The following is a 24,218-nucleotide window of genomic DNA, read 5'->3' as shown; positions in this document are numbered from 1 at the left end:
CGGAACAGTTCAGTAGTATGATTATGTGTCATGTATGTTTTTGTATTTTGAATCAGTATCAGTAATCGTGTGTATGCCACGAAGGAATTCAGTTGTATGATTATGTATCATGTATGTTTATCTATTATAAATCAGTATGTTTATCTATTATGCATTATGTATATGTTAAATATGAATCATATGTTTATCTATTATGTATTATGTGTATGTTTAATATGAATCATATGTTTATCTATTATGTATTATGTGTATGTTTATTGTGAATCAGTATGTTTATCTTTTACGTATTATGTATCCTTATTATGAATCAGTATGTTTATCTATTATCATATGTATCATGTATATAAGTAAAGTATGACCTGTTCAGTGTGAACTAACACACGCCACGTTCAAATTACACACAAAGTGATCAGATCATACACACAACACACTAAGCTTGATGTGTACAATTCAGTATTTGTATGTAATTCAGAAATTGTGTAAGACAGTAAATGTGTGTATATATAGCACGGAACAGTTCAGTTGTATGATTATGTATCATGTATGTTTATTCATTATGAATTAGTATGTTTATCTAATATGTGTATCGATTATCCTTCGTCTCATGTATGTGAGCAAGTATCAACAAAAGTTTTTATGTACGATGCAACCAGCTCTTGTATACCTTGTATGGCAATATTCAACCTTTCTGTTTTAGGTTGACGTTCTGGGCAGTTGCGGGATTCCCATGATATCCGTCTAGTTTGTGTAAGCCACCAGGGTGTCCGGATCCCGCTCTTAATTGTCAATTGCGACGGGCAGCCTGAGCGACTGGCAGGTAGCAAATAGATAACTGTCATCGCCGTATGGCGATTGGTGCCAATAATCACCAAGGTGCGTGGAAGGGGGGTTGAACGCACAAAATTGTTCCAAGGGTTTGTTGGCCATGTAGTGCCGCCATTTATGGCGCGAGGAGCATGTAGTCCCCTAATCTTTTTACTACAGGAGTAAATATCCCTCCCTTGTCTTTTTCAGAAAGAACAAATGTATTTCAACTAAAGCAAGTGCAATTTGCTAAAGCCTTCAATGTTCACTTCAAAATCCAGTTATAAAATCATTGCAGAAAGCGAAAACATTTCACTCGTAATTCCTCAGATTCATTCGGGTCGGAAGTACGTTCGTATCCCAAATTATGTTCCCCTTTTCTCGAAATTCTAGAATAACATTCTTGTGCACAACTGCATTCAATACAACCCATGCAGAATTATTTACTCCCTCAAGCACTCCCCGCCCTTATCGGTTTTCATTTCGTTATACCAATGTTCGAAAGCCTGGGAAAAATCTTCGATTAAATGACTTCAAAAGATAAAACCATTGCGCATGTTATCCTTTCAGGCTTCTTCGTAAGGAAAAGGGTGCGCGTTATATAGTGAATATACCTAAATATTAAAAAATCTAATTTGAAATTACACGTGCGAGTTATACTCGGGTATATTCGGTATTTAAAATACATTTGCGGGCCGTATGAAACTGTTTCTGGGGCTGCAAGTGGCCAGCGAGCCTGTAGTTTGAGTCAATCGACTATTTGAAATAAAAGCTGAACTGCTTTTCATTTCATTATACCAACGTTCGAAAGCCTGGGAAAAATCTTCGACTAAATGACTTCAAAAGATAAAACCATTGCACATGTTATCCTTTTAGGTTTCTTCGTAAAGAAAAGGGTGCGCGTTATAAGGGGAATAGACCTAAATATGTAATTTTAAATTATATGTGCGAGTTATACACCAAAATATGCGGTAATTAAAATATATTTGCGGGCCGCATGAAACTGCTTCTAGGTCCGCAAAGAATGAAGCACCAAATAGAACTTGTCATAACTCTCCTTTTTTTTAAAAAAAGAGAATATTAAAGTTTAACTTGCCTTTTTCACATTTTTAGCCCAAAGGGCGTTTCCCCAGAAGGACTATTATTTCGTTTTGGCATTTTGCTTTGGTAATCTATAAATGTTGGTTCACTTAATCAAATTGTTGCCAGCAAATATTAGAGCCCTGTATTATATTTAAAGAAATTAAATAATGAAGAATCTGCACAATATATGTATGTTTCTCGTGCTGTGATAAAAGAACAGTACCTAGAGCCATCCAATTTTGAATAACGTACGTTTCCACTCGAATATGGGCATCTGGAAGCCCAAATTTGGAATTTGGAACTGGTTTTATTATCAATTTCATATTTTGTTAAACTTCAACGAAATTTTGATTAAAAAACTGAACGATTTCAAAAGGAGAAATGGCAACATTGTACTTAGGGGGGGGGAATTTTTATCTCCAGCGCGCGAGACTCTGTATCGGAAATTCTAAAGATACATTCATTTTAAAATTATTTTGAGATATTGCTTTTGAATTAAATTTTATGGTTTAAGTGCGAAAAATATGATATTTAGTAAATAACGGTAACGCACAAAGCGTTAAAATGCGTAGTGTAAAATCTGAAAGCTTTCAGATTTTTAAAAAAAAAATTTTAACATTTTTTTTCACATTTATTTTAGCTTCATATCACAAGCTTCATATTTTTCACGTTTATTTTAGGCTACATTTCCTTAAAGTGATGACTGTAAGTAAAACGTGAACACACCGTTGCCAGATTTATTTCATTTTATATTTTTGTTCATTAGAGGGGTGACTGTGGCTGAAATCTCGTTAATGGAGAGCTTAAAAGTAGCTTTTAACTTCATACTGTTTGAACTTCAGCGATTTCTCCACACCATAATACCTGTTTAGAACTTGACTATAAGCTCTGTCAGCTTCTTTTTGCAAAGAATTCTGAGCCTATTTCTCGGATGTCCTCGAAAGGGAAAACTGCAACAACAGCGTTAGGGAATATGTCTCTCTTTTCGGAAAGCCATTTCTCTTAATTCATCAATTGGATGGACGAGTTTTCCCTGAAATGCCATTAACAGGGACACATTTCGACATCCTAACGTTCTCGGGAGAAATTTCTCTCTAAATTTAAGAGGTTCAGGTCCAAGTGAGCGGTAAATATACTTGGGGGATGGGGGGGGAGGCATGGACGGGAGGGCTGTAATGGCCAAATAATGAGCTTGTGCCCATTAGATTGTGTGCGACTGGATATGCGCCTACTCCACTTGTATTTCCGAGTTCCGAAGAATTTCTTGCCTTCCCCTTTGCATTCCCCCATCCGGTAAAAATGTGAATTTCGATTATGGTTCCTGCCGTGCCATCTCGGTTGCAGTTAAGAGTTGTACGTGCTTCCGGTGTTAGTGGCCTGTCATTGGTGGTCTGACGCGTGGAGTTTTTCTGGGAGTGTGTTTGTTATCGTTTGTATGAAAGAGACTGCAACCGTCACTTCGGTGTTCTGGAATGAATTTAACGAAATGGTGGCATGGCCAGAGAAGGCAAATTTAATGAATAAGTCTTTCATTTCTGGACTGAGTAAACAGGGAGCTACATTACGCAAATAATATTACTCCAAAGTTTCAGGTATATTAGTTGAAGATTAAGTCACGAGTGATTATAAACAGATCAACATTTCAATCTATCTAAAGTCATAATTGTAAAATTTCAAATACTGTAGATACCATTTAAAGACTGGCTACAAATACTGTAGATAACAATTAATGACTGGCTAACGAGACGAAAGCTGAAGTTTGAATACGTCACAATAATACACAAGTCCGATAAAAGGTTAATAAAATTTATTTTTATCAAAAGAAATCTTTCAGAACTCTGTAATTTTCCTCAGAAATATCAGTGCAAGTGTTCAGAATATCACGTAGTATAATTGGTAGTTACACTTCAAACTACTAAGAACGTTAAACACAACGCAATGCAAAGCACATCTAAAGAGAAAGCTAATCAGATCTCACGCTGAACTCGCAGCAATAACAACAGCAGCTGAGAGCAGCTGCTCAATTGCTAACAATGGTAACTGAGAGCAGATGCCCTCTCTTAGGTATTAAATAGTTTTTAACCGACGGCGAGATATTTCTAGTACTTTCTGCTTCTCGAAATTACCAGAAAACAGTACAAGGGTTGAACTACGGTTACAACTAGCATAGTGATCAATTACATTTCTGCAATTTCAATACATATTACAGTAATAGTGTCAATAAAAATTTATATTGTACGAAACTTTTAATAAGTTTTGTACAATAAAATTTGTGAAAATTTATAAAAATTTTTGTGCAATATAAATTTTTATTGCAGAAAACATTATGAAAGATAAAGAAGCTACTCAATATAAATTTTTGTGCAAAACAATTAACAGTTTTGTACAATATAAATTTTTGTTGTACAAAACTTTATTAAAAAATTTTAAAAAAAATTTATGTCTTTTGACTGAAAAGGCCTCATTTGAATTATTATGTAAACTGTTAAGGAGATAACTGTTGCATCATTTTTGAAATGTTAAACTCAGTCAGAACCACAAACATTAAAAAACTTTTGACAGCCTTCATTTAACATCTACAGAAGGTCATCGGCAGGGATTTAAATTGGAAGAAAATGCTGTTTCACTCTACCGGTAATTCTAATCTCAGTTCCCACGTGAAAAAAAGCTGAGGTGTTTTTACGCATGGCTACGTTATATCGTCCCAGTTACTTATTAAAAGAAGCTTTTGCTTTAAAATAATAGATCTGAAATCTTAAAGCCTTTTGCTCGAATGGAAAAGCATCATTAATGCGTCGATAAAACTCATGGTCACAGTTCGGTTGCTTCAACCTTACCTGTGGAGAGAGGCATCAACAAAGTTACTGCATATCTGCAACAATGTCTACTTAATCGAATTCCTCACAATATTATGTAATCTTTGATCACCGTATAATATCGCAATTAAGGTGAAGTACTTCAATGCATAATTTAGTACCATTTTGTAAAATACAGAGCAAAGAATGGGATGATATGATGCCGTCGAAAATAACCTCGAAGTTGTTTATCCTGAAAGTTCCAGCTAGGTTTTACGATTACATAGCCCTTTGCGCCTTAGAATAATTCAAAATGTTCCGGATATCAGAGTTCAAACAAAAATGGCGCAGAAAGAGTTTTACATACTTAATAGAAAATGATTTATTCCAGGCGAACTAAAGTAAAACGGTTTTCATCACAGAGCAAGTAAAAGTTATTTAAAGTGATTGTCTTTGTAAATTAAACAAAATTATAAAGTAGTACATGTTTCAAAATATCTCGGATATCAGAGTTCAAACAAAAATAGCGCAGAAAGAGTTTAACCAATTTAACAGGAAATAGATTCGTTCCGGAAGAAATAGAGTAAAGTGGTTTTCATCACAGACTTTTTAAAAGTTAGTTAAAGTGATTATTCCGCAAATTAATCAAAACTATAAAGAAAGACATGTTTTCTAGAGGTCTAGAAAATTCAGGATAGATGTCAGCTGTGGCTTCCTCAGCTCATTTTCATCACAGACTAAGTAAAAGTTAGTTAAAGCGATTATTTTGCAAATTAATCAAAACTATAGAGAAAGACATGTTTTCTAGAAGTCTAGAAGATTCAAGATACTAGATGTCAGCTGTGGCTTCCTCAGCTCCTTTTCATCACAGACTAAGTAAAATTAGTTAAAGTGATTATTTCGCAAATTAATCAAAACTATAAAGAAAGACATGTTTTGTAGAAGCCTGGAGGATTCAGGATAGATGTCAGCTGTGGCTTCCTCAGCTCCTTTTCATCACAGACTAAGTAAAAGTTAGTTAAAGCGATTATTTTGCAAATTAATCAAAACTATAGAGAAAGACATGTTTTCTAGAAGTCTAGAAGATTCAGGATACTAGATGTCAGCTGTGGCTTCTTCAGCTCCTTTTCATCACAGACTAAGTAAAATTAGTTAAAGTGATTATTTCGCAAATTAATCAAAACTATAAAGAAAGACATGTTTTGTAGAAGCCTGGAGGATTCAGGATAGATGTCAGCTGTGGTTTCCTCAGCTCCTTTTCATCACAGACTAAGTAAAAGTTAGTTAAAGCGATTATTTTGCAAATTAATCAAAACTATAGAGAAAGACATGTTTTCTAGAAGTCTAGAAGATTCAAGATACTAGATGTCAGCTGTGGCTTCCTCAGCTCCTTTTCATCACAGACTAAGTAAAATTAGTTAAAGTGATTATTTCGCAAATTAATCAAAACTATAAAGAAAGACATGTTTTGTAGAAGCCTGGAGGATTCAGGATAGATGTCAGCTGTGGTTTCCTCAGCTCATTTTCATCACAGACTAAGTAAAAGTTAGTTAAAGCGATTATTTTGCAAATTAATCAAAACTATAGAGAAAGACATGTTTTCTAGAAGTCTAGAAGATTCAGGATAGATGCAGCCTCATAAGCTCATTTCCCCATCATTTGCAGTATTTCCATCTTCCCACATTTGCATCGATTCCCTTTTCCTACCTAATTTAATCATTCGATTCCTCCTAATACGATTCTTTGGCAGACGTAACCGCAGCCACATTAACAAGCGAACGGCTTGTCCATCTGCATATTCCAAGAATCTTCTCCCCGTTCCTTAAACGAATCGTTTCAAATATCGAGTCAACCGTCCCCTAAATCGCGATCGGGTCGACTCTTACCTGAGTCGGTGGAGGCCTTAAAAGACATTAAAAGGTTTCTCTCTTTCTGATCTCATTTGGTCGGATCTTCCTGACCGAGGATCCGGCAGGTAATGGGCTTCAGGGAGCACTTTTCTGACTTTTGGGAAAAGCTGTTAATGGACTCTATGCTCAAAATTTTCCTTTTCCCCTAGCCCTTAATCGAAGTGATGGGTATTCCTTCGTTATGCAGCCGAGATTAAGATGGTGATTTCTGTTGAAAAGTGGAGATACTTTTAAGTCTTTTATGGTTGAAATGTAAGAGGTAGGACCTGGTGCCATATTTGGTTTCTGTAACGTCTGGCAAATTGTTCTTCAGGTAGAGGAGACTTATAAAGTGCTACTTTTCTGTAAATATCACGAATCTTTTCAAGCATTTATGTTAAATTCTTCATTCATTTTCATAATTTTAGTAATTTTTACTTCCTTGTACTAAGGAAGTTTTGTAATCACGAAAAATTCCGGGTATAATATTTCAACGAAAATATCCATTTTGGCCGGTATGGAATGCAAATGAATGATGTTTTGGCGTGACATCTGTTAGGAATGACAGAATGAAGGACCCCTTTTTTCCAAAACGAAATATAAAGCTGATTTAAAATGGGTTCAGAAAAGGTTTTTTTTTTTTTTTTTTTTTTTTTTTTTTCTCCTGGCTTCTACGTACGTACGTATGAATGTATTTCGCATAACTCAAAAACGAGTAGCCCCAGAACGTTGCAATTTTGTAGATATGACTACTGTAATATGTCTTTGTGCACCTCCCGTTTTGGTTGCAATAGGCCGCACCAAAAGTATATATACACACACACACACACACATATATATATATATATATATATTAAATTAATGAAATTAAATTCATTGAAATCGAAATAAATTTCCAAATACTTGCGCAATAGCTGCAAAGTAAGATAATTTTTTTTTTACTAAAGAAATATTGTACTTCATTTAGATGCACTCTACCTACATTCAGCAGTTACACTTCAAACAACTAAGAACGTTAAACACAACGCAATGTAGAGCGCATCTAAAGAGAAAGCTAACCCGCAGATATTTCAGTTCACGCACACTGAACTAACAACTCGCAACAACAACAACAACTACTAAACAACTGAGAGTAGATGCCCTCTGCGGCCTTATATAGATTTCACCCGGCCACCGAGATATTTCTAGAACTTTCTGCTTCTCGAAATTACTGGAAGGCAATATGAGGGGCGAAATACATTGATCATTACATTTATTCAATTACAGTACAAATTACGGTGATACAGTCACCGGAGCAAAATGTTACCAAATGGTCGCCATGTTTGGCAACTGTCAGCTTGGCACTATCTCGCCAAATTACCGAGATATTCATTTACTCAATGTTAAATGCACTTTCCCCTGTATTCCTACTTTTGCGGCATAGCTTCTCTCTTTTAGGTTTTTCTTATGTTACATTAGACAGAAAAGACAACAATTTCACATATAATTGCATTAAACTCATCTATTGATGCTCAAAAGTCCTAACAATGTTGTTGCGTGCGTATCGAAGCGTTCGTAAATATTGAATGCAAAAGTCCTATAATAGGTTAATAAAATTTATTTTTATTAAAATAAATATTTCAGAACTCTGGAAATTTCCACAGAAATATTCGTACAAGTGTTCACAGTATAATCAGTAGTTACACTTCAAATAACTAAGATCGTTAAACACAATGCAATACAAAGACCATCTAAAGAAAAAGTTAATCCGAACAATAACAACAGCAGCTAACTAAACAACTCACAGCAGCTGCTCTCTATTCGGCCTTAAATAGTAAATAGTTTTCAACCGGCCGCGAGATATTTCTAGCACTTTCTGATTCTTGAAATTGCTGGAAAGTAATACGAGGGTAGAATTACGGTTACAGCTAATATAGTGGTCAATTACATTTATTCAATTTCAATACTTATTACGGTGATACAGGGACTGAACCCAAATGTCGCCAAATTTGGTGACAAAAATAAGTCGTTAAAACCGTTATTAGCTTGGCGAAATCTCGCCAAATTAACCGAGATACCCATTTACAAAATGCTAATTGCACATGCCCCTGTACTCTTGCTTTTCCCCATAGCTTTCTTTTAATATTTGTCTCGCACTACAGTGCACAGAAAATACAATTTTAATTGTTATTCTACTAAAACTACCGATTTAAGCACCAAATTCGTAAGAATATGTTCTTTTTGAGTGAGCTAGATTTGTTCTGTACAAGAGGAATTTTTAATTTTGAGTGAAGTTTTACGAAATTTGTAATTAATTCAGTGCTTAGGATAATTTCAATCTTACGGAAACAGAATAAATCAGCTTGGAAAAATATGTTATGATAAGAAGGTTTTTACCTGCTCTTGACAACATAAAAGCCTGAAGGTAACAACACAGTTTTTTCTGCTATTAATAATTTCTACCTTTGTAAGGATAATGCAATTACATATTTTGACTCAATTTTTAGGTTTAATTTTAAAAAATAATTAATTAAAAAAATTAAAACTTCATTTATAATTTGCTATACTATTAATTTGCTCAACGAATAATATAGTGTTTATTTTGTTATAAGTTTTTCTTTTGCTTGTTTAGTTTTATTTTATATTTGCATTATATCTGAGTAGCGTTAAAGAATGCAGATATGTTTTATAGATATGTAGTAACTATACATAACAAGATAAAAAGTAATATAAAAATTATGAAATTAAAAAAAATGCTCATTTTATTTTGCCTGCATCTCCTTCCTGTAATCTAAACTGCATCGCTTTAAAAACTAATCGCATTAATGTCATCTACATTATCTGCATTGTTTAGTACTCTTATACTAGTCACCGTTCAAAAGGATTCTAGATGCCCTCGAAATAGACTGAGTTTTTTGTCTAAATCTATGCCAGATACGCCAAAGGTAGATTCTTTACTAATTTTAAGTTTCTCTGCTGATTTGAGTAATCACTTTCTTAATTTAAATGGAATAGAACTTTAAGAATATTGTTTTGCTCAAATAAAAAACAATTGCTTTGTTTGATTCCCTTCAATCTTAGTGGAAACATACTTGAGCGAATAAAAAATAATCTCTTTTTACTTCCTAAGTTTCAGGCAGCATATTTCAACGAAAATATCCGTTTTGACCGCTATCGAATGCAATTTAACGATGTTTTTGCGTGATATCTGTAGGTAAGGAGAGAATAAAATACTCTTTTCCTTCAAAAAAAAATATAAAACTGCTTTAAAATTAATTCTGAAGAGAATTTTTCGTGGCGTCTGTACGAACGTATGTACGTACGTATCTGGCATAACTCAAAAACGAGTAACCTCAGAACTTTGAAATTTTGTATATAGGAGTGCTATAACATGTAGATGTGCACCTCGAATTTTGGTTGCGATCGGCCGCACCAAACGTATATAAATATATTTATATATATATCCACTCTGTTACCTGACTCAGTGATCTCAGTTTCTTTACTCTTATATGTTTGTAAATTGTACATTTTTTGCTTTAAAAATGATTGTATTATGTTGTTTTTATCTTCCGGTTAAGGTTTTTATGCCTTTAGGAAATCTGTATGCAATATTTTGAGAATTATCAACAATTTTAAAGTAGTCTAAGTGCCGCTAAGCCTTTTTTATATGGCGGCCATTGATGTTTACATTTGAAACAGAGACTAGTGGATTTGTTGCCAATCTAGAGAAACTTAGCTTCCCAACAACAAAGATAGCGCATTCATTTATTATTGCCAATTAAATCATGCTTAATTCTTTCTGGAATTTTTTCGAGGAAATAAGTGTTTAAGATTTACTTCGTAATTTTTAATAGAGATATTTTGAGTTTTTATGCATTTTTGCCTTCTCGCTAAGTGAGAACTGAATTAATTAAATGAGAAATACTCAATCGTCTGTGAAAAACTGTTTCTTTTTTTTGTTTTGTTTGCTTAATTTCTTTTATACATCATTCTAGCTTTATTATAGTATTTGAATAGAACATGTGGCAACGATTAGATAATTCTATTCTTTGAATGATATAAATTTTGTGCATTAGGAGTTATAATATGAACGAAATATATAAGTTAACTGTTATATAATTATTGGATCATATAACAGCTAACTTAGTTTCCGTTATATAATTATTATATAAGTTAACTGTCTTACAATTATTAATACTGTAAAGTGAATCTAGCGCCAGAGTGTCGCTATGGTAAACAAATACTAGAGGGAATTTTAAAGAATGCATTTATTCTATTGTGGTTTATGCGCTGTCGGCGAAGTAGATTTAATTCAATCCAATAAGTTTAAATGAAATGCAAGAAAAAATGCGTATAATTTAATATTCCGTACAAGGAAATCATGTGGTGTACACATCAGATTTTTTAAATTCATTTTAATAAACTAGAAATGACCTTTGCGAATCAAAATTATTTTCCCTTCTTTATTTTAGTACAAATGAAAACGGATCGCATGTTTAGGCTGTCGAGTCATTACGATTTCTTTTTATGTTGGAGATATGAAAAATGTTCAGTGCCGTCGCCGGGACCCGAACCTGGACCTCTCGAATGAGCGCCGAGTGTGCTACCGCTACACCACGAAAGCATGCAGGAAGGAAGGAGAAAATAAATGTGCAGGCGTGTACAGAACTCAGTTTTGCCCACATAAAAGGAAATTTGGTATTCCAAAATGCTGTCACCGCCTAAGTTCCCATCTAGCTTCATACAGAGGTTGTGCTAAATTCCCTCAAATAATAAATTTAGTAAGAACATTAAAAAAACCTTAGAATCCATGTTTAATGACAACACCTGCCAAACCCTACTCCCCCTTTTAAACGGCCGGAGTTAATTCTAAATGTGTTCCGTTTTCGTGTATGTTCAGTTTTGATGTACATTCTCTTTATAAATGTGTCTGTGCTCCATTAATAAATACTTTTAGAGCTAAGTTTGCATTTATAGAAGAACGGCTGCAGTGTTATAATTGAGTATGCGGGTGTGACGAACCTGCATTTATCCCTGGCGGCCCGTAGAGCAATCACAAAACATCCGGTGGTTCAGTTTTTCTAATACTATTTATTATCCATTATATTTACATATTTACAACTGTCCTATTGTTAGGTGGACTACCTTCACAGAAATCATGTTGCCTAATCAAACGATATTTCGTTTCTATTTACATGCATTAGGCTACTGCCAAGCAGCGCCCTCTACTTCTCTCTTTACAACAGCGGGTAAGGTATATATTGCTTAAGTATGGTAAGTAATTAAGTGTATATTACTTAAATATGATAAGTGATTATCATACTTATTACTACACATCGTATAAGTAGTTGCTTAAATAATATTTGAACGTGTTGTTTTTAAATTTAATCTGCTCAAAATCTTTAACCTTTTTATTAGTCCAAAGGGACTTGAGTCCCGAAGGACTATTACTTTCGTTTTGGCATTTTGCGTTGGACGGATAAATGTCGGTTCACTTTTCAAACTGTTGCCATAAAATGTTAAAGTCCTGCATTATATTTGAAGAAATTAAATAATGAAAATCTGCGTAAATGTATGTATATTTCTCACATTGTCATAAAATAACGGTACATAGAGTCATCGAATTTTGAATAACGTAATCCTCCAACGAATATGAGCATGTGGAAGACCAAATTTGAAATTTGAAATTTGTTTTATGATCGATTTCCTATTTTTTAAAATTTTGACGAATTTTTGATTAACAAACTCAAGGATTTCAAAGCGAGCAATGGCAACGTTGTGCAGAAAAAACATTTTTATCTCCAGCGCGTGAGTCTCTGTATCGGAAATTCTAAAGATATGCTCGTTTTAAAACTATTTTGCGATATTGCTGTTGCACTGGATCTTATGGTTTAAGTGCGAGGAACATGATATTTAATAAAGAAAGGTAACACACAAAATGTTAAAAAACGCCCCTTTAGACGTAATTTAAAATCTGAAACATTTCAGATTTTTATTTATTTATTTATTTTATTTTATTTTTTCCCCCATTTTGATGCTATAGTTTTGCAATTGTTTGCACTGCTTTCTTCGCCTGTAAGGGTTGGATTGATAAAGACACAGATTTTGATTGTTTTCCTGAGATTATTTTGAGCTTTAAATTGTTTGTGTGGTGATGGCGATAAGGAGCGCGACTTGCGCCCTCCGATAAGTGTGGCAACCCTAGAGGAGAAGTTTCTTACGAGTAGCGAGCAGAGCGAAACAGGCAGGCTGTCGGGCAGTGTGCGCGAAGTTCCTAAATAAAGCTTAATTTTTATTGTGCACTATGTCTTGTTAATATTATATTAATGCAGTAAGAACATAATCTGTGATATGGAATTCGAGGATTGGTGGTAAAAACATAAGCGGAAATCTCCATAATGGTAACCCGGACTGTGTTAAATCGTATGAACAGTTCTCAAGCACTTTCGGTTTTGACTACAAGCCATCACTCAAGATCTCCAAACCAGAAGTAATGGATTACATCGGTTTTCATCCTCCGAATCACAGATGAGTACTAATTATAGATCATTTTATAATTCTGTTTTCTACTTATCATTTAATTTAATTTTCTTTAGTTAAATTTTTGCTTTTATTTTGGCTTAAAAACCTTGCACAATGTCTGATGTTCATGCCGTCCAAATTCCGGTTTATAACCGATCAGACCCATCTTTATTATGTGTGAAAGTACTTTTGCTCTTGCCACCCCCAAACCTATCACAGAATCCATTACTAAATATAATTATGTAGTTTCTCATCTTCCTCCAGATATCGCATCACTAGTACGGGATTTACTTATGAAACCAGACCCTATTGATCCATATGCAAAGCTTAAAACTGAGTTAATAAATCGTTCAGGAGAATCTTCTTAGCAAGAAATTCGCCAATTATTATCTGGAGAAGAATTAGGTTCTCGAAAACCTTCCGATTTGCTTAGAAATATGAAACGTCGAGCAGAATCTTTAAATGTTCCTGATAACTTAATGTTAGAATTATTCCTTCAACGTTTGCCTTCGACTGTTCAGTCTATTTTGGCAGCGGTTTCCAATTTAACTGTAGATAAAGCTGCAGAAATTGCCGACAGAATTTTAGAAGTAAATCCAACCTAAGGGACTTGTTCTGTTTCTTGCACAGTCGATCAGTCTTTTGAGGATAAATTATTTAAACAAATAGAAAAATTAAACAAACGTATTGATCGCATTTCTCTTTCTCGTGGTCGCTCGCCAATCGCGGAGATCGCAATAAAGAAAGAAGCAATTCGAAAAGGAGAGATTATTCTGTTTGCTGGTATCATAGACGTTTCGGGAAAAAGTGTACAGAAGACAAATGTACAAAACCTTGTTCATGGCAGGGAAACGAAACCAGCAAAGAATAGAGGCGACTTATTCTTTGTCTCAAGTTTCACGTCGCCTGTTCGTTCGTGACCGTAGAACAAACCTTTCATTCTTGGTCGATACCGGCTCTGACGTGTCTTTACTTCCAGCAAATAATTCTCAAAAACGGAATTCTCACCAACAAACACTTTTCGCTGTTAATTCTTCCACTATTCATGTTTATGGTCAAAAAACACTTTCTTTGGATTTCAAATTAAGATGACAGTTTACATGGACTTTTCTTATAGCAAATGTTAGTAAACCCATTCTTGGAGCAGATTTTCTCCATTTCTTGTGCCTGATCTCAGAAACAAATGTCTCAAAGATTTAAAAACGCATTTTAAAACCGTCGGTTGCGTGAAAAATGCAAGCATTTATTCAGTAAAAACTGTATTTAGTGATACACCATATCACAAAATTTTAAAAGAATTTCCTTCAGTTACTAGATTACCAGATCCTAACCAACCTGTTAAACATAACACCGTTCATTATATCATAACTAAAGGTCCACCTGTGGTTGCAAAACCTCGTCGGTTAGCTCCAGATCGCTTAAAAATAGCAAAACAAGAATTTCAAACTATGATGCAATTGGGGCATTTGAGACCTTCGAGCAGCAATTATGCATCCCCACTTCACATGGTTCCAAAAAAGGGAAGTCTGGAATGGAGACCTGTAGGAGATTATCGAGCATTGAATGCTCAAACAATAAAAGACAAATACCCTATTCCATGCTTAGCCGATTTTACTGCTGCATTGCACGGTACTAAAATTTTTAGTCATGTCGACCTGATTAAGGCATACCATCAAATACCAATTAACCCAGCCGACATCCACAAAACCGCCATATGCACACCATTCGGTTTATTCGAAAGTATCCGTATGCAATTCGGCTTATGCAATGCATCTGCGACTTTTCAACGTTTTATAGATGAAGTCACGCGGGGTTTAGAAGGCGTTTACGCTTTTGTCGATGACTTGCTCATAGCCTCTAAAGATTCTGAGGAACATTGCAGGCATTTGAAAGCTTTATTTTCCAAACTTCAGGAATATGGACTTTGCATAAATGTTTCAAAATGCACCTTTGGTCAAACATCTATTGATTTCTTAGGTTTTCACCTTAGTGAAAACGGAATTGAACCTCTTCCTGACAAAGTCAAATGTATTTTAGATTTTCTTCAACCTACCACTCTCACTCAGCTTCGCCGATTTTTAGGCATGTTTAACTTTTATAGATGTTTCATACCTAAAGCAGCACATATTCTTTCTCCTTTAATAAAATTGTTAGAAGGCTATATTAATAAAAAGAAATCTCGTTCTCGTGTTCAGGATTCATCCCCACAATTAAATTGGAACGAGAATGCTGAACAAGCCTTTATTGCTGCCAAAAATGCCATTGCTCAGGCTACGCTTTTGAGACACCCTATTCCCGGAGCTCAGCTAAGCATCTGGGTAGATGCCTCAGACGTCGCAATCGGCGGCACACTTATGCAGTTGTCTCAACAAACATGGGAACCTATAGCATTTTTCTCTATGAAACTCAATAAAAGTCAACAGAAATGGTCCGCGTACGATAGGGAATTATTTTCTATTTATTCTGCAATTAAGAAATTCCGACACATGTTAGAGGGCAGAAATTTTATAATTTATACGGATCAAAAACCGTTAATATACGCTTTTAAACAGAACCCTCATAAATGTTCACCTCGACAATTGCGACATTTAGATTTTATTTCTCAGTACTCTACTGATATTAGGCATGTGCAAGGTTCAAAAAACGTCGTTGCTGACGCTCTTTCAAGAATCGAAATTGATTCCATAACAAAATCTCCATTTTTGGATTTTAAAAAATTTTTGGAAGCTCAAAGGCATGACCCGGAGGTACAAAACCTTCTCAAAAACAACACATCATCTTTGAAACTGGAATTTAAACCGTGCCAATATTCTGATGGTAATATTCTTTGTGACATATCAACAGACATTCCTCGTCCATTTGTTCCAAATTCCTTTCGCAGACTCATCTTTAATCATCTGCATAATCTGTCACATCCAGGAATTGCAGCTACTACGAAGCTTATTTGTTCTCGTTATGTATGGCCCGATATGAAACGTCATATCAAAAATTGGGTGAAATCCTGTGAATCTTGCCAAAAATCGAAAATTACTAGGCATACTAAAGCACCACTGGGCACATTCTCTCTTCCTGATGCACGTTTTTCAGAAATCCATATGGATATCGTCGGACCGTTACCTCCATCAGAAGGCAATGTGTACCTTTTGACTCTAATAGATAGATTCTCCAGATGGCCTGAAACCATTCCCATCCCGGATATGAAAACGGAAACCATTTGCAGAGCCATCTTCAACTGTTGGATATCTCGTTTTGGCTGCCCATCGATCATAACAACAGACCAAGGTTCTCAAATGAGATCCGCACTTTTTGCAGAATTTACGCGCATTTTGGGTACGAACAGAATCACAACAACAGCCTATCATCCAATGTCAAACGGCATTGTTGAACGATTTCATCGACATTTAAAATCTTCTCTCAAGGCTCACGAGACCAATAACTGGACTGAAACACTACCAGTTGTTATGCTTGGTATTCGGACAGCCGCAAAGGAAGATCTACAGTCATCTTGTGCTGAACTGGTGTACGGCACAACTCTCAAGCTGCCTAGTGATATGATAACGTCATCTAAGATATCTCCGTATGACACACAATTTATCACGAATCTTCGGCATAGAATGCAACAGTTGAATCCAATAGCAACATCTGCACATTGCCAAGAAAAATGTTACGTAAGTGCTACCTTAAAGTCGTGTACGCATGTATACTTACGTGTCGATCGAGTAAAGCCACCTCTGTGCCAACCATATACAGGTCCGCATAAAGTTCTTTCTAGAACGGACAAAACTTTCACAATTGATATTAACGGTCTGAAATCTACTGTGTCTATAGACCGCGTGAAACCAGCCCATTTGCTTTCGGACTCTAATTTGACTGAACTGAAAACAAATAAAGACTTAAAGACAGTTCAGCAGAATAAATCTGCAAACGAACTCTCTAAGACACAAACTGTCACCAGATCGGAAGACACGTTCACTTCCCTAAGAAACTTGCTTCTTACATAACAATTTTAAAGTCATATTGTAACATATTTTTTGTTATTTCATGTTTATTATATGTGTCATTCCCTTGTTATATACTGAACTGCATTTTGATCTTTTCTAATTTTATATTATAATTTTGTAATCATAAAAAAAATACCCGACAGTACGGATCCTCTGAGATAATTTCTTAACCTATGTCGTTCCTTTGAATAGCCATTTAAGGAACTGGGGGGAAACTCTGTGGTGATGGCGATAAGGAGCGCGACTTGCGCCCTCCGATAAGTGTGGCAACCCTAGAGGAGAAGTTTCTTACGAGTAGCGAGCAGAGCGAAACAGGCAGGCTGTCGGGCAGTGTGCGCGAAGTTCCTAAATAAAGCTTAATTTTTATTGTGCACTATGTCTTGTTAATATTATATTAATGCAGTAAGAACATAATCTGTGATATGGAATTCGAGGATTGGTGGTAAAAACATAACCGGAAATCTCCATATTTGTTTTTATTGGATCATAAGCAGGTTGGTTTATTTGCCCTTTCGCGGCAAAAGCTGTTTCATTTTTTTGGTCTTGTCCTTTTTTTTTTTTTTTTTTTGCCCCCTTTTTCCTGCATCCTTTCTTTGCAGTTTTCTGCTTCTGGTATTTGGTTTTTGCATATGCTTATTCCGAATTGAATATGGGATGAATTTTAAACGAATTATTTTTAAAATTTATTATGAATTATCACCACAGCTTGTTTCTACTGTAATATTTGATTATTTAACAAATAATTATATTTGTTATCCTGGATATTGGAGTGGCAACATAATATTTTGTATCCTGTAACCGTTACTGAGCAACGTCAGAAAATGTTTGAAAAAGTTATTTTGAAAGTTTACCATTTTGTAGGTGTGTGAAAAATGTATCAAGAAAGAAACTGTAGTATTGAGCTGGAGTGTGATGCTGTAACGGATAGAACTGTTTTTCAAATTATATATCTCCAATGAAATCTTTATTTGACTTTTAAGAAGCTCATCAGTTATTCCGTTAGGTGCTGAAACAAAATGTTACATTGCTTTCAGCATGCAATTGGATTTCAGCGTGCAATTAGACTGCGTTTTACTTTCTATTTATTCATTTTGCTCTTGCTTACGTATGTATATAAGTATGTCTTGCTTAAGATGTGTTAAGAATTTATTTTTATTTTCAATTCATCAATTTCCGCTTCATGGTACTATCTATGCATTTTATTTTACAAGAATGTACTTGTAAAATAAAATGCACACAGAAGTTTTACAAGTTTATATCCTAACATATCTGCCCTGGATCTTTCCACGCGAAAATTTAATATTTAACTTCACTATGATTAGTACCATATGCCAATAAGCCTACTAATCTGTAAAATCTTTCGGTGAATCTTTACATTATGGTAACTTGGCGATTTTTTGGCGAAACTTTGGCGACCAACCCTGCTACAGCAAACTGCTAGTTTTGTTTCGGACTTTATCTATGTACACATCGACTTATTTTCACTTAAAAAGTCAAAGAAAATTGACAAAAATCCAATTCTTCTTACTCTTGTAAAAAGCGCCAAACAAATAAGTCGGCGATTCTGCACTTTAGCAGCGAAATTGTTTCTAAGTGTTTATTAGCTAGAATCACGATCGGAATTTTCCGGAAAATGCCACATGACATGTCTCATGATGTCTCATTTCTCTGAGACAAAATAATCTGTGATTCGAACTGTGTACTTCTCAGATTATTGCTAAAGTCCTAGGTAGTAAACATTACCGCCTTACCAAAATGTCGCCAGACTACCTGTTACCATATTCTAAAGACTAGCCAATCTTTCATATTCGCTTTTGGCTTTAGTGTTGCATTTATATGTTATAAAAATATAAAAAATACAAAAAATAAATAAATAAATAAATAAAATTTAAAAATACAAAAAAAAGTTTAAAACCAAAAAAATCAAAACTTGATTTTTCCTATACCTAAACTTTCTCGAGCTAATGTGGCTCCTTCTAGTATGCATCATGGTAACTATTTATACATTTTTCCTATTTCTGCTCACTACTTAGATATTTTTATGATATGAAGGTATACGGTTTATAATAATCATTGTAATAATCATTGGCATTGGCATTGGCATAGCATATATTTCAAGGCAGTTAAAGTAGCGGAAAAACGTATGACGTTAAATTTCTTAAAACAATAAATAGTTTCAACCTTTTATTTTTATCAGCAAGATTTTCCAGTTTCACTTTTCCATTTAATTTGGAATCCATGATGCTGGGTAATATCATTTCAGCAATTCGTCTCCTTGTTAACTTCAGCAGAGCCAACTACGACGTTTTTGTTACCAAAATGAACTCTTATTTCTTAATTCAGCACACATATGTTTGACAGCTTGCTCCATCTATTGACAAAAGAAACAAATAAAATGGTCTTGAATATATAATTTATTACATAATTTCTCACACTGACCTGAATTCCTGAGTAAATAATTTCGACTGATTTCGCATATATTAAAACAATATTTCAAAAGGCGTCAGTTTAATTAGATGGTAAATTAGCTAAAAGTGGCCATTTTTTTCACGTTTTAATTCAGACCGTTAAACCTCTTGTTTGACGTAATTCATTGGTTGCATTCTGTAAAAATAAATAAATCAATAAAAAATTTAAATAAAAAAATATGAAAGTTTTCAGACTTTAAATTACGTCCAAGAAGACGTTCTTTTAACGTTTTGTGTGTTACTTTTATTCATTAAATATCATGTTCTTCGCACTTAAACCATAAAATACACTTCCACAGCAATATCTCAAAATAATTTTTAAATGAGTGTAGGTTGGCAACCAAAATTAAATTCTAAAGGAATCTCTTACCTTTTCTGTTTTCCGGGTGGCCGAGATTACTCCATTCTATTCTGAACGAAACTAATTTAAACATTGGTGAAATAGTTCACACTGCCACGTCTGGTAAATATAAAGAAAGAATATATTACATTTATATACACAATTAATTATGTTACATGGACATTGCGCGCTTTCCTTCATACGATCTTTCTAGTTCTTGTTCTAGTTCTAGTTCAATGCAAATCAGAGTTCTATGTACATTTTTTTCACGACTATTCTAGAGTTTAGGTGTAACGGCGCTGGTTGTGCAGAGTTTAGATGTAGCAATGAGCATATCTTTAGAATTTCGGATACACAGTCTCGCGCGCTGGAGATAAAAATGTTTTTTCTGTACAACGTGGTCATTGCTCGCTCGCTTTGAAATCCTTGAGTTTTTTAATCAAAAATTCTTTAAAGTTTTACAAAATATAAAACCGATAATAAAACCTATTCCAAATTCCAAATTAGGGCTACCAGATGCCCATATTCGCTGAAAGATTACGTTATTCAAAATTGGATGGCCTTTAGGTACCGTTGTTTTATCACAATGCGAGAAACATACATATATTTATGCAGATTCTTCATTGTTTAATTCCTTTAAATATAATACAATAATAAATATATTGTTTAATATTTGGTGGCAACAATTTGAAAAGTGAAACAACGCAGAAAGTGAATCAACGTAAAATGCCAAAACGAAATTAATAGTTCTTCTGGGCAAATTGTCTCTATTAAGATTAAGAAGATGGGTTAGTAAGATTTAGAGCTGTTGCCCAATTACAGCAAAGGACTCCTTGCTCCTTGTATGAGAGCAGGGTATATTATGTCATTCACTAAAAGATAAATATTCCATCTCTTTCTGTTTGTATTCGGCTCACAGTAGTGAAGCACGGTAGCAACTGGAGATACTAAGCTTTGAATACAAAGTCGTCTACTCTAACATGTGCATTTCAAAGACCGAGGATATATAAAACATAAGGATATATAAAATAATTCTTGCATAAATAAATAAAAATCTGGGTTAAATATGAAATTGGTTAAATATAGATGCCAGTAATTCAAGATGAATAGTTCCTGAAAAGTAATGAAAAGTTAGGTTATGATACATATGTACAAGTATGGTACAAAAATAAGCAGAGTAATTTTTTTAACGAACAGTTCCTGTAAAATCATTATATCTTCAAAATTAATGCCGCGAGCGACATCACTTTCAATACACAGAAGGCCCAGTGACGAAGTTCTCTCTTGACCCATAGTTGAACGCATAAAATTTTTTATAAGCTTCAACTTGGAGAATTATCTTTCTCCTTCTGCATTCGAACCCAATATCGAAAGGTATATGCGCAATGCAATATTAACATTTGGGAAACTTGACACAAGTTTATCCTTTATTTGTAATTTGATGAGATCCGTTATAGAGGTGGTTTTGGAGTACAAATTTGAAAAAATCAAATACTCATCAACAAAGTTTTCTTCTAAGTCAGACGGATACATTTTTACCAGAGCTTGAGCCTTAACCTTGATAATGTCCTCGGTCAGTGTATTATCCGTAAGAAAACTAAATGTGTCATAAAGGCTGGTATACGCAGTGCGTCTCTTTGTCATTTCAGCGCAAAGCACATCCAGAACAATAAAAAAAACATTAATCTTAAAGGAATCTTTGGCACTGCGAGAGGGAGTCTCATCTGGCCCTTCATCGAACTGTCGTTTTCTCTTACGAACTCTAGTTTCGGATTCTTTAAATTCTGAATCTGGTGCAAGGGCTTTTGCCTTAAGATAATAGCTATTATACATGTCCTCAGTTCTGCAGTGAGATAAATATTGAATTAAACTGTCGTAAAGTCGCACCATCGTGTTAAACTCGATGCCAGGTTCTTGAAGAGATTTATTTACAATATCGACGTGTTTTAGTAGATCTTCCCAAATAACTGTGAGTAATACCATCTCCAAAGTATTCATTTGATGGATTAAGGTTTGTGCCTCAATCACTGTTGTAGGTTTCATACCTTCACTAGTTGAAATATTTGTAAGAATACCACGTATATCATCATAATGGGCACATAATGTTTTTACAGCCTCATAACGTGCTGACCATCTGGTCTCTGAAAGTCTTTTTACAGAAATTTTACTTCCCAAAGACCTTAGTTTAGACCATCTTTGAGGGGACGCTGCAAAGAAATTGTAGAGCGATTGCAAAATTTCAAAAAATTTTACAGCTTCTAAGCAGCTTTCTGCCGCCGCTGTGCCAACTAGATTAAGACTATGAGCTCCACATGGTACCCAAGTGGCTGCGCTGTTGATTTCCCTAAATCTAGTTTGTACTCCCGAATACACTCCGCTCATATTAGCCGCATTGTCATAAGACTGACATCTGCAAAATTTTGGGTCTATTCCCTGATTTTCTAAAACTGAAATTAGAGTGTCAAAAAGATACTTGGCATCATGTTTTTCTATTTTAACAAACATAAAAAATCTTTCATATATATCTCCAGTTTTTGAGACATATCTAATAACTATGGAGAGTTGATCCGTATGGCTAACGTCAGGTGTAGAATCCACAGTGATTCCATAATACTTGGCTTCTTTGATTTCTGTAACTATTTTTTCCAATACTTTTGACCCCAGTAAAATTATTAGTTCTTCATACGTTGTGGAGGATAAATATGATACTTTTACGCGGCCTGGGTTACCGTATCTTCTTACATGTTCTTCTAGAAATGGATCAAATTTAGCTAAGAGATCGATACACCCAAGAAAATTCCCATTACTAGGATCACCACGTATTTCATTATCGCCTCTAAACGCTAGTCCCCTTTCGGCCAAAAACTTAATTACTTCCACTACTCTTCTTAAAACCGTTGTCCAATATGTGCTTTCTTTTTCCTTGACAATATCAAACGTCTCATCAATTTTTCTAGTTTGTTGGTAGTTCACTAAAGCAGAAATAGATGCAAAATGTTCTTTTGACACTTCATGACTTGAAATTCTCGAATGTGCGTTTTTCCAGTCATTAAAGCCTGTAAGGAATTGGTTACACAGGTTTGGATTTCCAGGTAGGTCCGATTTGAACAAAATACATTTATAACAAAAAAACTTGCCAGTAGATTCGGAAAATATCAACCAGTCCCTTTTTATAATATCATTGTTGTTCAGTTTTCTGAAAAAATAATCTTGTGATGGACATCTCATTATTTCGCCAAATTTAGTGGCGTATAACTTAAAATTTATATCCAATTTCTGCACAGGGTGATTACGAGAGAAGTAATCGATAAGAACTGCGCTTACGGTTGTCCACCGTGCTGGATCACAACTGAAAATACTTGAGGCTGATGTTAGTAGATGAAAAATGGGGGTTCTGCGACACGCGGTGTGCGGTGTGGGCGTGGTCAATGACGTCACACAGAGGGCGGGGCCAAAGGGAACGTCATCACACTAGGAGGCGTGGTCACGAGTGGAGTTGAGGTGTTGGTAGATTGCTGGTTGAGTTGTAGACCTCCTGCTTTTCATTTAAAGTTAGTTTTTTTTAAATTGGCAACGGGAAATATTTTCTGCATCTTAATTTTGATGAAATGTCGATGCTGCCCTCTCTTGACGAAAAAGTGAATTATATGTTTTAGAAATATATTTTTTAAGTCTGGTGTTAAAATTATTCAATGCGCGACTCTGAAAACAATGTAAAAGAAACAAATATATATATATATATATAAAAAAAAAAAAAGACTTTCCTTTAATGAAACTACAAGATAATTTTCTTTTATTACTCAATTTTATTCTGATACTTTTATTCTTTCTAGTTTTTCATGAAACTTTAACTTATTTCTCAGGTTTTCTGTTCATAATAACATATTTATTTACTGTCATATTTTTTTAATACTTAACGTTTCTAATTTGTAATATTTTATTTAATTTCCACATACTAGTTTTTTTTTTCATACCTTTCATACCGTTTCAGCATACCCTGATTTTTAACTTATATATTATATTTCACAAACGTTCCCGCACATGCTGTTTATTTGTTACACTACTTAATTTTAGATGCAATTTCACACTTTTTTTTAACGTTATAATGTTCAATATATTCTGAATTTTAACTTCATTTACTTTTTTTAAACCATTCTAGTATTCTATACACACTTTAACTTAGTGGTTTGAAATTCTATTTAAAAAGAAACGTTTATTTTTCGTGATCTTAGTTCTTTTACTAAATGTTCTACAGAATTTCTAATTTCTTTTACATGTTTAACAATATCTTCCTTACATTACCGAATATTTTTTTTAAAAAACTTAAGTCTATAACT

At 34.4% G+C, this 24,218-nt stretch overlaps 1 protein-coding gene across 1 annotated transcript; it reads right to left on the bottom strand.

Moving 5' to 3' along the window:
• Positions 1-21,216: 21,216 nt before the first annotated feature.
• LOC118205598 (zinc finger MYM-type protein 1-like) lies at positions 21,217-23,109 on the bottom strand. Its single transcript, XM_035377887.2, has one exon. It carries the CDS (start codon positions 23,107-23,109, stop codon positions 21,217-21,219), a length of 1,893 nt encoding a protein of 630 aa, XP_035233778.2.
• Between the last annotated feature and the right edge of the window lie 1,109 nt (positions 23,110-24,218).

Source organism: Stegodyphus dumicola, chromosome 11 (assembly GCF_044657685.1).
Source record: "Stegodyphus dumicola isolate Sdum_Otavi_A_Nest chromosome 11, ASM4465768v1".
Classification (NCBI taxonomy): domain Eukaryota; kingdom Metazoa; phylum Arthropoda; class Arachnida; order Araneae; family Eresidae; genus Stegodyphus; species Stegodyphus dumicola.
Note: the sequence above shows the minus strand (reverse complement) of the source record. Positions and strands in the feature narration are given on the sequence as shown.

What these genes read in the sequence shown, in the direction of transcription:
- LOC118205598 (XM_035377887.2), bottom strand. Translation starts at nt 23,109, where the DNA reads ATGAGATGTCCATCACAAGATTATTTTTTCAGAAAACTGAACAACAAT.